The 14,979-nt window shown below is 47.8% G+C and overlaps 2 protein-coding genes across 2 annotated transcripts; one reads left to right on the top strand and one right to left on the bottom strand.

Moving 5' to 3' along the window:
• Window positions 1-4,773: 4,773 nt before the first annotated feature.
• Window positions 4,774-8,986, bottom strand: slc26a11 (solute carrier family 26 member 11). The gene is made up of 13 exons (XM_068750733.1): window positions 8,777-8,986; window positions 8,510-8,702; window positions 8,142-8,227; window positions 7,626-7,854; window positions 7,371-7,549; window positions 7,215-7,287; window positions 7,032-7,143; window positions 6,900-6,955; window positions 6,668-6,808; window positions 6,460-6,587; window positions 6,096-6,195; window positions 5,872-6,005; window positions 4,774-5,794 (listed from the first exon to the last, which is right to left on the bottom strand). The coding sequence occupies exons 1-13, from the start codon at window positions 8,984-8,986 to the stop codon at window positions 5,699-5,701; spliced, it is 1,737 nt and encodes a 578-aa protein (XP_068606834.1). The 3' UTR covers window positions 4,774-5,698.
• Window positions 8,987-9,990: 1,004 nt separating this feature from the next.
• Window positions 9,991-14,938, top strand: sgsh (N-sulfoglucosamine sulfohydrolase (sulfamidase)). The gene is made up of 9 exons (XM_068750734.1): window positions 9,991-10,192; window positions 10,838-10,998; window positions 11,084-11,189; window positions 11,266-11,627; window positions 12,015-12,096; window positions 12,167-12,370; window positions 12,768-12,934; window positions 13,015-13,232; window positions 14,148-14,938. Exons 1-9 carry the CDS (start codon window positions 10,111-10,113, stop codon window positions 14,329-14,331), a joined length of 1,566 nt encoding a protein of 521 aa, XP_068606835.1. The 5' UTR covers window positions 9,991-10,110; the 3' UTR covers window positions 14,332-14,938.
• The last annotated feature ends 41 nt before the right edge of the window (window positions 14,939-14,979 follow it).

The following is a 14,979-nucleotide window of genomic DNA, read 5'->3' as shown; positions in this document are numbered from 1 at the left end:
GACGGAGCAGTGCGATCTGGGTCAACGTGCTAGTGGGTGAGCGGCGGGCGTCCAGGCTCACAACAACACAACAATAAAAACCACCGGGGATGGAATAAAAAGGGTGGAATAAAAGGAATGGAATAAAAAGGGTGGAATAAAAAGGGTGGAATAAAAAGAATGGAATAAAAAGGGTGGAATAAAAAGGGTGGAATAAAAAGAATGGAATAAAAAGGGTGGAATAAAAAGGATGGAATAAAAAGAATGGAATAAAAAGGGTGGAATAAAAAGGGTGGAATAAAAATAATGGAATAAAAATGATGGAATAAAAAGAATGGAATAAAAAAGATGGAATAAAAAGGAGTTCATACAAATGCCGTCAAACCCATCTTGCTGTGAGGCGACAGCACTGACCACTGCGCCACCGTGCCACTCAGTCTGAAGCCAGATCTGAACAAAGAAGCTTCAGTGACTGAAAAGATTTAAAAAAGAGAAACGCAGTAAAAGTTCTCCGATGTTTGCTGTTTATTTTACTGGTTTATTTACGTCACCAGGTCACGAAGCTTAATCTCATGTCCAACAGTCCCTGTGAGATTATGACGCAGTGAATTATGACTTCTCTGTGTCGTAACTCAGGGAGTCAAAATGCGGGATTATCCTGCGGTGCCGAAAGGACCGAAGCAACGCCGCGTTTAAACGCAACCAACAACAGATGTGGAGAAATGTGGGGTCGGCCGTTTCACCCCCACCCCTGAATGATTTTCACAAAGACTTGACGGGGGGACGGGGGGGTTAGAGTCAAACAAAGGCGGGCACTGGGCAGGAAGGAAGCAGCGTTCCACTGACCTAAAAGCAGTGAACCCCCCCCCCGTCTGTAACTGTGCGCCATAAAATAAGGTCAGTGGGGCCACAAGGTAGGGAGGGGGGCCACAAGGTAGGGAGGGGGGCCATTAGGGGGGGGGGTCTAAAAATACAGCGACAATCCAGTGCGTGGAAATGAGAACCAGCATCAGAGAATCTGTAGCAGCGTGGATTAAATAAAAACTCCATTAACTCAGATGCTGTAAGCAGGACGGCGGCGACGTCAGAGCACACGCCCGTCGCTGCAGCCGAACGTCCCTCTCAGGATGGGGGGGGGGGCTGTTGTTGCTCCGAACGGACGTGCTCTGAATGTCTGCCGGGGTGGGCAGACGCTTGTGTAACGCCGTGATGTGCACGCTGTGACGTGCACGCCGTGACGCGACTGAGTGCCCAGAACATTAAGACACGCTAATTCAGACGCTGGAAGAGATTTATAATCTGGGATTCTGGCGGTTGCCACTCAGCGGAGAAATGCTTCGCCTCTGACCTCATCCGTGGCAAGTGTGAGTAACATGCGTTGCATCCATCCCCCCCCCCCCTCCATCTTTCAAGGGATCCAACACCACACACGTGGAGGGGGGGGGGGGGGGCGCCAGGAGCCTCCATTTTGCCCCACAGCTTTGTCTAAGGAAACAAAAACTCGGGTGACTGGATTACAGACATTCCAAGTCAGTTCCTGAAACAGCGAATCGGCTGCCGTGTGTCGTTCTCTAGATGACTGAAGGTTACCTCTGGAATACGGAAGCTTGAACATCAAAGTGGGCTTTTCAGAGAAGTTAAAGAAGTAAAAGATGCCAAGAGTGCAAAAAAAGAATCATTAACCGACAATAAAGGAGAGAGACCGAGAGAAGGAGCTGCGGTTATGGAGGGAGGGTGTCGTGTTCTCCAGGCCTGTCTGTGTACCGGGGACAAGTCTGACCTACATGCAGACAGCCGGCTCTGAACCAGACCGGCTCTGAACCAGACCGGCTCTGAAACCAGACCGGTTCCGGACCGGCTCCAGACTGGCTCTAAGACCGGTTCTGAACCCAGAGCGGCTCCAGAGCGGCTCTGAGACCAGTTCTGAACCCAGAACGGTTCCAGACCGGATTCAGACTGGCTCTGAAACCAGACCGGATCCAGACAGGCTTTACCACACGTTGCATCACATCTGAAATGTGCCCTCGTTTGTCCCACGCTGGACTTTTAAACAGGACATCTGCTCAGATACCTGCTGCAAACAGCCTTTTTGTTTTTTCACTCGGAGGACAAAGACTAAGGAGGTTAAAAATAGCGCAAAGGAGCAGCTGTGACGTCACAGATGAACCCATTTCTAGAGTACAAAGTCAAAGAAAGGCTCTTCCTGTGTTAGAAATAAAGATCGTGCGTTATTCCGGGCGGGAATGACGAGAAGGAAGCGCGTGAACGGGAATCAATTACAGGTGTGTCTGTCCCGGAGAGGGACAGACTCGTCCCTGCTGGTTATGTCATAGCCCCCCCCCCCCCCCCCCCCACACACACACACACCTGAGAGAAGTGTGAGGAAACCACACATTTTGTGATATTTTCACCTTTACATCTGGAGAACACGAAATTTAAGATAAAGATCCACATGAAGAGGACATTTATTATCTCCCATAAATAGTTATAATGCACGTAATAACACGTCATCTTAGTCATAGCGCCATTATTCAAACTCCCTATTACCTCCTTATTTATGATTTCATAATTAAAACTGCGCTTTAGTCGATTAATGCAACACACAAACACAAACACACACACACAAGGCGATGACCCACAACACGCAGGTCGTAATAACACGCCACGTGAAGGGGGACAGAGAAACCCCCACGAGGGCGATAACCTCGCCTTGACATTGAGCACGGAGCGTGGAATCCGGCCGGCCACGTTGCTGCACGCGTTCAATCCGGGATTAATGCCGGACTAACGCGCCGCGTAAAGTGGCGAAAAGGCGCCTGAAACGTTACGAAGCGTGGGCGCGTGGGCGCGAGCCGCCATGTGAACAATACCCGGTCACGAACGAGCATCACGCTGCCCACTCCACGCACGCAGTTACACGACATGAAACAACATGCAGAGCAACAACCGGGTCCGGTCCGCTCGGTCGGAACAGAATTACCTGTGTGCGTCCCGGAGGATGCGAACCAACAACCGCCCAGGCTCCGAGTCCCGACACAAAAGCGGTCTCTCCCGTTTCCTCCTGTCCTCGTCTTTTTTGAGGGAACCTCCCCAAAACCGAAAGTTTTCGCCTCCGGTGCGCGTGGCTCGGGTCCGGTCCTCGGTTCGGTCCTCGGTTCGGCGCTCGGGTCCGGGGCTCGGGCTGCCGGTGTTTGTACCGGACGCTTTGCTCCGCTTTGCTCCGGTTTCTCCGACTCCCTTCCTAGGGATATGTGTTAGTAGGTCACCGCTTGCGTAACAGCTCTCCGCCGAGTCACGTCCTGTCCTCTGTCCCTCCGCCAGAGTCCCCCCGTCCCCGCTGCTCGGTGTCTTCTAACGCTATTGGACCGTTTCTGTTCGGTTTCATCTTATTTCCACGTCGCGGATGACTGAGAAACACCGGCGGCGTGGCGCGTAACGGCGCGTAACGGCGTGCGCTTCAGTCGCTGCTACGTCAGAACATGTTCTACACCTGCTGGTACCGATGACGTAACGACAGAACCGATTCGTTTTGACTGTAGTTCAATTTTAAATATTAAATCCACGTCTGAAAGGATCAAAGGAATCCATTATGCCTTTTATTACAATGTTCATTACAATGTTATTACTGCATTATATAACAATTATTAATTGTCTTTATTTTTCCTGCATGAATACAGCTGAGAGGTTTAATGAATGAATGAATGAATGCTGGACTGACCCATCACCGTCCTATGAAGACTTTTTATTGCATTAGTAATCAACAATCAATCCGTCTCTTGTCTTGCGCGTTATTTTCTATTCCCATATTCAGCCTTTCATCTTTACAGACAAAGGGTGGACGTCTTTCCTGTTCGTCATCCTTTGTGTCAGACCCCCCCCCCCCCCCCCCCGTCAGATCACGCTGGAGAGACGGTGGCCTTGAACTTGTCCAGCTCCTCCCCATCGACCATCAACCCCCCACACATGCCTCCATTTCTCTGCATGCAGACATTCCCTTGGTAACCGTGGTGCCTGCCTAGCAACCAGCAGTCTCTCTCTCTCTCTCTGCAGAGTGGGGTGCGTGAATTTGGATTGCAGACAAAGGAGCTTGTGGTTCTGGCGTTCTGTTGATGTCGGGGTGAGAGGGCAGCCCCTGCAGCTGCGTGACGTCACAGGCTCTCCAACGGGAGCGCGTTGGCTCCTTGTTTTTTCTTCAAACGCAGCATGTGGCGCGACGGACCCAGCGAAGAGGATGAATGAATGAGACGCACTGATCCACGCCAGAGACGCGCAGATGCGTGGCGCCCCCTGGTGTTGATAACGCGAACCATTCCACCGGATCTACGCTTGCTTCCTTCCAGCTGTCGGTCCATTCTGAACCCGGACCATCAGTCCACTGCAGCTGCTTCAGTGCTAAAAATAGCTTTCATACTGCTGACGTGGATTTATGAGTCACGCAGACCCCCCCCCCCTGTAATGTGCCGCACCCGCCTGAGGTGAATGATGGCGGACGCCATACAGTTTATCATGCAGGATAAATCAAAGTGAAAATGAAATTAGTGTCCATAAGCATAATCTGGAACCCCCTCGCATGCTACGTTTTAATTCTGAGAGACTCTTTATTGCTCTGATCTCCGTCATGCCTTATTGCCCCCTTAGTTCCTCCTCCTCCTCCTCTTCCTCTTTCACTGACTCTGGAACAATATCGAATCTTATTCAAGGTAAGTTAAAATATGAAATGCACATTTGTTACAAAGTTAATCAAAAATAACAACGAATCAACCAAAGGGAAAAAAGGAATACAGTATTTACATTCACCTGTATATCTCCGGTACTTCATAAGTACTTTTCCACACAGTATATTTATTAAAAACTCACACTGATATGAAGTTTGTGATGAAATGCCTACAAACTGTTGAAGTCCCTTCAGAGGAATTAAAGAACGAACAGTCCATGAAATAGAATTTCATTATATCATCTAAGTACTGCAGTGTGTACTACTTTATGTTTTTGTACCTGCTGGATGTGGTGAGTTTCTCACCAGACTGGGTTTTGGGATTACTAGCACATTAACTAGTCCCTCTACCCCGGGGTTACCTAGCAGCTCACCCGCTGTCCTCTGTCTTGTTCAACAGATGCTGCAATACCCCCACCTAGTGGCCACAACATGCAACTACATGTGGGATAAACGCGCATCTCGACATCTTCTCTATCAAAAACAGGCAAACATGTCTGCACCAAAACACGCATGAAAATATACAATCCATTAAAACCATCCCGATGAAAACTTTAGAAGCACCAGAAACATTAATTTACCAAAAAACAAGAGAAACCAATAACTTACATTTCCTCACAAGACATATCTAAGCAATCCTGTTGCCACGCCCTTCATCCATGTTATTATGCTACTCTCTTTGATTTGGCTTCTTGGAGCTCACCAATAATAATCCCCAAAACAAGACTCAGATTCTGTTAAATATGTATATTAATAAAATAATGGCACTAATTACATCCTTACGTAAAATTGATAAACTTGAATTTAGAAGACACGAAGCTGACTGAAATGTTTTCCTGTAACAGGTCAAAGTGCGGCGTAAAATGGCCGCCGGCGGCCGCCGTGCAGCAGCAGGAGGTAGTTCATCACCTCAAGCTTCTCATCAGTCCAGCCACGCCTTTCACTGATCACTGAGGCTTCCGTCACAAATCCGTTCCAGTCTGTGATTGGACCGTTGTGCGTCAGTCATTCAGGAAGTTCCTTCTGCAGCGCCGCCTCCACGCTGTCGGTATATTTGAAGCCCTGCAGATCAGCTGCTAGAAGAACCTCCAGGACAGACAGCTAAATGTGTGACGAAGACAAAAAACAAATTCTCATTGGATAAATGCACCGTTCCTCTAAAAGGTTCCAGATCGTACCCGCAATCCGGAGAAGACCAGCGTCTGATCTTTCAGCTTGAACTGCCCCAGCAGGTCCCTGAGCTCGCTGACCACGGAGTAATCCACGACGCTCACATGGCGGCAGTCCAGGACTACCGAGCGAGGAGGAGACACTGGAGCGACAGCAGAGGGGGGGGTTAGAGGAAGGTCTGACAGAGGACCCCGCGCTGCCATTTCATCAAAGTGTCTGCAGAAATATTCACCTTGCAGGGCCTTCGTGTGAATCACGTGGCTGAGATGCTCTGCGGCAGGAAAGCTGAGTCCGCTGCCCAGCTCCATCACCAGCGTGCCGTGATCGGACACCTGCGTAAAGCGGGCCCGCATGAACAAACAACAACAACCAAACAAATCCCTCCATCGCCCAACTCCACAGAAACAGCCGCTTTTCACTCGGCTTCAGCCGGAGGATTCCTGAGTGAATGACAGGAGCCTCAGGATGCTTCAATAAAAAAGGCTCATCTGATTTATTCACAAAAAGATATCTGTGAAAATCAAGCGAAGAGGGAGAATACGGATAAAATGCCATCGACGGACACGTCTTACACAAGAATAAGATCCTTGTGGTACCTTTATTTGTGGTCTGGCCATATTGTACAGCAGCAGGGCTCCAGATGTAGCTACACCGCCTATGATTCCGTACTGCACCTCCCAGAAACTCACCAGGAACGTCACACCGAAAGGAAGCAGGTCCGGCTCTGGAGGAGAAACGGCGAGTGTGAGGAGCGCAATGCAATATGAATAAAACAGGACCCTGAATGCATGAGCAAACACCCACTGCTTATCCTCCACATCTTAGCCAGGACACGTAAATCACACATCGGAGCGACTGCACAGATGATGACAGCTGCCAGAGAAGCTTTGGGGATGTAGTAGAAGGCCGGCATGAGGAACCTCAGGGAAACCAGAACTATTGAGCCTGGAAAAACAAACGAACAAGCAAAACGCCATCACAAACCAAGAAAAAAGTTCTACTGGGCGAGGTCAGAGGGCAATGAGTCCGGACTCACCCATGATGATTCCTCCGGCTGGAGTGCAAACACCGGTCTGGGAGTTCACCGCTGTCCTGCGTGAGGAGCAAACATGACACTGTGAATAGAGCTCGCTCTGCCCCTGGTCCTCTCTCTCTCACACGAGCAAACCTTCCGAAGCTGCCGGTGACGGGATAGGCCGACACGAAGGACCCCATGATGTTCGTCACCCCGATGGCCAGCAGCTCCTGGTTCGCGTTGATTCTGTAGTTGTTCAGACTGGCTGAGGAGAAACAGGAAACGTCCAACAGCGACAGAGCGGCATTAGCTTCGGACGGCACTAATGAAACTTACCGAACGCTTTAGCAATAGCGATGCTCTCCAACAGGCCCATGAGGGGAATCACGGCGAGCCCCCCCCCGAAGCCCTGCACGAAGCGCACAGAGAGAGGACGAGTCAGCCCCAGGAGCTCACTCACCCAGGCGCCGAGCTCAGCTCGCTGCTCCTCACCTTCACTATTTCTACAAAGGAGACAGCGGTGCCATTGGCGGTGGTGTCCGTGGTGGGAGGGGGCTGGAACGGCGGAAGCCCGCTGGTCGTTTCCCCGGTGATTGTGAAAACGTGATAGCCGCGAGTATCCAAGGAGAATGCTAGGATGGATGCCGCCATGACCACCAGGGCGTTCCGCACTGACGGAGACAGACGGGAAACGGGTACTGTGGGCGCGTCTAGGACATAGACACGCCCACAAACACGGGTACCCACTGGTCGCCACAGTCCAGCACAGCCTCCTGGCCACTATGGAGCACACGGACTGGGGAAGGTCATCAGAGCCGGGATTCATCTTCATCTTCATCACCATCAACATGATCAGCAGGAACAGACAAGTCAGACCCAGCAGCACGTCCCCGAGTCTGGCCTCCGGGACCCTGGAGAAGGTGTAGTAGACGACCAGGAAGAACTGATGGGGAATACCCTGCAACCCCAGAATATTCTACAGGCGGAATAAAAGACTTCTATCAGCTGAAAACAGGAAGAAGAGCTGCACTCGACTCGGTTCACAAAGTTTACGCTCATTTTCTATGGAAACTAGTCCAAAATGTAGTTTAACATAGAAATAAAATTTACTTTGATATATGACGTTTTTCTTACAAATTCAATGCTTCCATACGTAATGAAAATGTGTATTTTATTATTTTAATCACTGTTAGCTTCTATAAAATGGAGTTTTCTGCTTGTATTAGCTTCAGATGTGAACCGGGAGCCTGTTGTGTTGCTCACCTTGACCTGGCTGAAGCCAATGGTCACGGCAGCCGCACACGTGAAGCCTTTTATTACTGGGAAGGAGATGAAGTCCAGCAGAAAGCCTGCAGAAGATGCACAGTCATGAAGCACGGCTGAAACGGAGGAACTTCGCAGATGTGTGGTTAGGAAGAGGAAGTCATTGATGCAGCGGTAGGAAGTGGCTCATAAACGAGTCTCCCGTTTCCTCACGGGCTGTTCTGGCCATTATTAACTCTGTCTTCATTGACGTTAGTGAAACTTTAATCTGTCCGCGTGAATTAAAAAAATATTAATGAGATAAAAATGCCCGTTGTAAATTAATCCACGAGCGGCCAGTCGTAGATTAGATCGCCACCAAATCTCACCTAATCTCAGTAACGCCATCGCAGCCTGGATGAGTCCAGAGAGGAGGGCCAGCAGCGCGGCCCGGTGGGGCTGCCCCCCCACCACGGAGAAACACAGCAGCGACATGATGGCTGTGGGACCTAACGTCACGTCCTTAGAGGTCCCCAGAAGGGTGTAGATGAAACCCCCCATGAAGGCCGAGTACAGTCCATACTGTGGAGAAGAAAACCTCAACATCAGCTATTGAGACTCCTCCCTCACAGAAAACGCCGTTTCATCGGGCTCACCTGCACAGGAAGGCCGGCCACCTCGGCATAGGCTAGCGCCTGCGGTATAGTCGTCAGCCCGACAGTGAGGCCTGCGAGGAGGTCCAACTGAAGCCACTTCAGCTGGTACCCGGGAAGCCAGGAGAGGATGGGCAGCCATGTTTTCAGGGTGCTGTAAGAGCAGCAGCTCCGGGTCGCGGACGACACTCGTCCCAACAGGGACTGCTCCATCGCTGATGGATCAAAGGTCAGGAGGGCGACCCTGGAGAGGGGGATAAAAATATAAACAAACTCATCTTTGGAGCTAAATGTCATTCATAGGCTTTTAGGAGCTGCTTCTTCTTTCCTCTTCCTCTTGCCCAGAGTCCCAGCAGTCAGAACTATGATCTGAAAGTGCTGCGTGTGCAAGTTTATGATGTTTTCCTGCACAAATACACAGTGCATCAAGCAGACCGCAGTCGTTGCCTTCACATGCGTGCTGTGAGCCGAGTGCGCCAGAAAACACAACCTTTGATCAACAGTCAACTGACGTGCACGCTGCAGAGTCACGCCAATGCCTGCTGACTAACTGCTGAACAACGTTTCTACAGCCTCGAGATGAATACGCTTGATTCTTTGCTCTGACTTTTAAATTGGGGGTCACATGACAGACCAGATTTATATTCAGAGACTGCTTTACAAAGAACACGCCATGTTCTCCATAATCAAACAATCAAATACTCATTCACTTGTTTTATGTGAATTATCAGCAATCTCACTTTACAGTGATATTTCTCTAATTGTGTCCGAGACTTCATTTATGTTACGTTTGTACAATGAACTGAACCGGACATGCGGGACAAATTACGGGAAGAACAGAAGAAGATAGAAAAGTTAGAATAAAAAAAACAAAACCGAATGACACAATGTAATAAAGGAAAGAAATTAAACACGTTAGCCCAAAGCATAAAAAATAACGAATAAATAAATGAGTGAAACTACGCGGAAGCAAATTAGGAAAAGAAGAGAATAGAAATTCTTACCAACATCTTTACTCTGAGGTCCCTTTTATTAAAATTACTTCCGTAAACGCGTGACGCCTTCGCGGAGCGCGAGATGCTTCCTGTTGTTTATCGTCACGTGACTTCTGCCGCGTGACCTTTACTGGGCGGGGCCAGGGATGTTTACGGAAGTGTGACTGGGACTGCAGGGTATTCCCCATCAGTTCTTCCTGTATTTTGAAACAGGCTCATATCTGTCCGTTCTATATTGTGTTTATTTATCGTGTGTGATCGTCTAGACTCACGTGATATGTTTCAGATCTAATCATGATCGATTTTGAGACTTCTCCGAGTATTGATTATCAGTGAATCGTCATGCAGCTGGAGCTACTCTTTCTCGCTTTGGCATCGTGCGGCTTTGGGGAATCAAAGAAAAGGAATGTTCTTCTAATAATCGGTAATATTTTTATCCAGCTGTGATTTGTGTCAGTCATAAAACCTTTTCTCTTTCTCAGTCCTACGTTTGGGTGCACCGAGTTTAAATCAGTGCGGCTCTCTAATTAATTAAATGATGCAATAATTAAAAGATACATGCGGATCATACGGAAAGGTATTTCTCTCTACTGAGAAACTGTTAAGATAAAATAACCGAGAGTTGGCTGATTTGTTGAAATACATTTCATTCTGCACGTGATTGTTTTGCATTAGAATATAAATGATCATGGATCAATAGAATATACTCCCTTTTCACACATACATGTTGAGTCCCTGTCTAATGATTTGCAGATATACTGATATGAATCAGTACTTGTGGGATAATCAAATAATAATGATTGAAGTGCAGATGAACATAAAATAATAAGCAGAATTCCTAAATTGTTGAAAATAAATTATTTCAATATTAAATATAGCCAAAGATAGTCGTCAGTGGTTTTCTGTCTTACCCGCAGCCGTTCAGGAATAAAAAGAATGACAAAATCCTCAAACAAACAGAATATGTAATATGTTGTCACATAGCTAACCTTTCTTTACTATAAACCTTTCCTGTATATTTACAGTGAAATCTGTTCTGCTTGAATGAACCTGCCTTTCCTTCTTTCAGCCGACGATGCCGGCTTCGAGACAGAGGTGTATAACAACTCTGTGGTGCACACGCCCCACCTGCGTTCTTTGGCCAGGCGCAGTCTGGTGTTCAACAACGCCTTCACCTCCGTCAGCAGCTGCTCCCCCAGTCGGTCCACAATCCTCACGGGCCTGCCGCAGGTAGAAACACAGGCGCAGCACGCGACCGGGCCTCGGGTTTAACCATGGAGTCACAGTTATAGGTGAGTGTCATCTGTGCTTTCAGCATCAGAACAGCATGTACGGCCTTCATCAAGGTGTTCACCACTTCAACTCATTTGAGGGAGTACAAAGTCTGCCGCTGCTCCTCAACCAAGCCAACGTCCACACAGGTAAACAAGAAACGCACAGCAGCAAAACGCCACTTTTTAAACCACCACCTCTCTCATTGTTCTCTCATTCCCACAGGTATAATTGGGAAGAAGCACGTCGGTCCCGGAGCGGTATACCCTTTTGATTTTGCCTACACAGAGGAGAACAACTCCATCCTCCAGGTGGGGAGAAACATCACCCGCATCAAGCTCCTGGTTCGCAAGTTCTTCCAGACCCATAAAGAGGAAGCCTTTGAACAAAGGCGAAAGGAAGAAGAGGAGACTGGAGAAGATGAAGAGAGGCCATTTTTTCTTTACGTTGCCTTCCATGATACCCACCGATGTGGACACTCACACCCCCAGTACGGCGCGTTCTGTGAGAAATTTGGGAATGGTGAAATGGGAATGGGGAGAATACCTGATTGGACACCGGAATATTACACACCAGAGCAAGTGGAGGTGAGTAATGTCAAGTTTTTATGTTTTCAAAGGCAGAGTAAGATCCCGTTGAAAAGCTTTAAACAAATCAGAGTGAAATCATGTTACCGCCTTTCGTTCTGTTTGAAGGAATAAATGTCCAGAAGTATTTTTACATCTTTTTGTATTAAGTACATCAATATTTCCACTTCTACAAATATCATAGACACAGTTTTTCTTCCTGTGCATATATATTAATATTATAGTTCATGTTTCAACGTCTGTCATCACTAGTCCAACATCAGATCTTTCCATTTAAACTATTGATTACTGTAATGAAATACTCCCAAACACACAAATGCTCACAGCTGGATCCAGTCAACACAGAAAAGCTGCTAAGCTCGTCTTTCCTCTCGCTTTGCACCTCAGGTTCCTCCTTTTGTGCCAAATACACCTGCATCACGAGCCGACTTGGCAGCCCAGTACACCACTGTTAGCAGGCTGGACCAAGGTGAGTATCAATGAACGAGGGAGGGGGGGGCTTCTTCAGAAACACCAACCCATGCTGGACTCTCCTGCAGGTATCGGGTTGGTTCTGCAGGAGCTCAGGGATGCCGGCTATGAGAACGACACGCTGGTTATCTACAGCTCCGATAACGGCATCCCGTTCCCAAACGGCAGGACCAACTTGTACCGCTCTGGGACGGCAGAGCCCATGCTGGTGTCCTCTCCGGAGCACCGGGGGCGATGGGGAGACGCCAGCCAGGCCTACGTCAGCCTGCTGGGTAAGACATGGGAGGCAGAAAGACATTGCTGTGCCTGGAGAACCAACGGGGTCAAATTAGGCTGCTGTCCAAAGGGTGAGAAAAGGGTTCTCCAGGGGTAAACCAGCAGCCAACAGTGTTTTCTCACTTGAACATTGATTGATCGATTGATTTACACAATTTAACAAAGACGTGAAAATGTTCATCAAACGTTTTGAATCAGCCACAAGAGGGAGACTCACAGTCACAGATCCATGAGCTGAAGCAAACGAATCCCCAGTGGGAGTAAGAATGAAATGTAAATATGATTTAAACAATAATGGGACCGACAAACGGCAGAAAAGTAATGATTTCACATTAACATCGATAAATAAGTCGAGAACTAATCAACGTAACGAGCATTGTCTGTTTTCATCAGACGTCACTCCCACCATTCTGGACTGGTTCTCTGTCCGTTACCCGTCTTACCGCCTCCCCGGGACCCCCGCCGCCCCGGTTCACCTCACTGGGCGCTCCTTACTGCCTGCTCTGATCGCCGAGCCCAGAGACTGGACCACCGTCTACGGCAGCCAGTCCCTGCATGAGGTCTGAGAGCGATCAGAAGACGAATCGCACGAAGGACTAAACGCCGGTTCATGACTTCTGTCTGCTCCTCTTGATTCCAGGTGACCATGTACTACCCAATCCGCTCTGTCCGCCAGGGAGCGTTCCACCTGCTGCACAATCTACACTACCGTATGCCCTTCCCCATCGACGAGGACCTGTACGTGTCGCCCACCTTCCAGGACCTGCTGAACCGGACCAGGCTGAGCAAGCCCACGCACTGGTTCAAAAGCCTGGAGCAGTATTACAACAGAGAGCGCTGGGAGCTGTTTGACTCCAGGTCTGTTCCAGCGTTCGTTCTGTGTTCGGCTCTCCGGGGGACGATTCACGCCTCCGAACGAAAAGCCGTTCGGTCACAAGCAACCTTCACAAGCTTGTCACGCACACAAATAGGGAATGCTTTGCTCATTTCAGTATTCATCAGTGTATCACAACACCCGAAACTAAGAAAGGTGCTTTTGCTGCCAAAGAATGAAGCATTTCTATCTCTTTTACTGCCTATTATGCTTCTAGTGGAAACTGGGGGGAGATGAGGGACGTTCAGTTGGTTGCAGCCTCTGTGTATTCTGCTAGATATCACTAAATCCGACACACTGGACTTTAAAGACACTTTTCTTTCCTTTGCCCAGTGTCCATCCCTTCGGTCAGTCAGTTGGTTTATCAGTAAGATTACACAAAATAATAGTCTTTTACATGTTGAGGTGAAGCCAGATAGTGTTTATTTTTCCAGCTAGAGACGAGGGGGAAAAAAACTCAGCTATATTTATTTAGACATATTTATTTGATATTTATGAGTGTGTTGAATTTGAATGTGTTTTCGTTGGGTTGCAGGGCAGCGAGTTTGATTTAGGATAAGACTTGAAGCGATCTGTTGGGCATCGGAGACGGATTCCCTCTCAGCTCAGTGCCATTCGAGTTTATTTTCAATCCTAATATGAAAATAATATCAAAATAAATGCAGTAAATTAGAGTTATATCTATCACATTTAGTTATTTCTATAACCCAAGTTTATAAAATGCTAAATAAATATTTTAAAGCTTTTAAGTGTGTATAAATACATCGTTAATCATAAAGCTTTCACACAGGGGATCAGAACAGGAAAGCTTTATTTGTATGGTGCCAATAATCGACCCCTCAGTGTTGATCGGTTCTTGGCTCCGAGTCTGTCTCTGAACAAATACTTCATCACCACAGGGTAGATCCTCTGGAGACAAGGAACCTGGCATCAGACCCCCCCTACAGCACGGTGCTGGAGAGCCTGAGGCAGAGTCTGCAGAAGTGGCAGTGGGATACGGGGGACCCCTGGGTCTGCGGACCAGACTATGTCCTGGAGGACAAACTAGAACCGCATTGCAGACCGCTCTACAACGGCTTGTGATGGACGCTCCGGTACCCGTCGTGATTGACATGTTACACCAAATGACGTTTTGATGCTGATAGTCATTAAAAAAAAATCAGTTCCTTTTTTCCTTTATTTGACCGTTTGTTGTAAGATTGTTTTTGTGTTACCGTATGACATCATCGTTCGGGCCTCTTATCTGCGTCTGTATATTTAAGGTACTTTTTCCCAACATCCAGAAGCCCTCTTAACCCTGTTACACAGAGCGGCAACCTGGTTACGCACTATAACTGATTCTGTTATCTAATGTAAAAATGTCTTCGTCTTTGTCTCCGTCTCCGTCACCGTCGCTGTTCCAGGTTCCAGCGCTTCACTTTGACTGATTCCAATTCTGTGCGTGTAAAAAGCGGTTCGGATTGGCCGATAATTGACTCTCGTTTATTGATCTGCTTATCTTCTACTCTTAATCGATTATTCTACAGCTTCTATTGCCTGTAATGGACACACTGACCCCTCGGCAGATTTTTATGTACGGTATTGTGGTTTTCCAGACATATTTAAAGTTATTACATTTTTGGAATAAAACTAGAAATTTATCTAGATCTGTTTTTGTTGTTTGTGATGGTTTAAAACATTTGCAACATTTAATTGAAGTTATCTGGACATCTTTTTTATTAACCCTCACTG

The sequence above is a fragment of the Brachionichthys hirsutus genome, chromosome 17 (assembly GCF_040956055.1).
Source record: "Brachionichthys hirsutus isolate HB-005 chromosome 17, CSIRO-AGI_Bhir_v1, whole genome shotgun sequence".
NCBI lineage: Eukaryota > Metazoa > Chordata > Actinopteri > Lophiiformes > Brachionichthyidae > Brachionichthys > Brachionichthys hirsutus.
The sequence above is the reverse complement of the archived record's forward strand: the minus strand, read 5'-3'. Positions and strand labels throughout refer to the sequence as shown.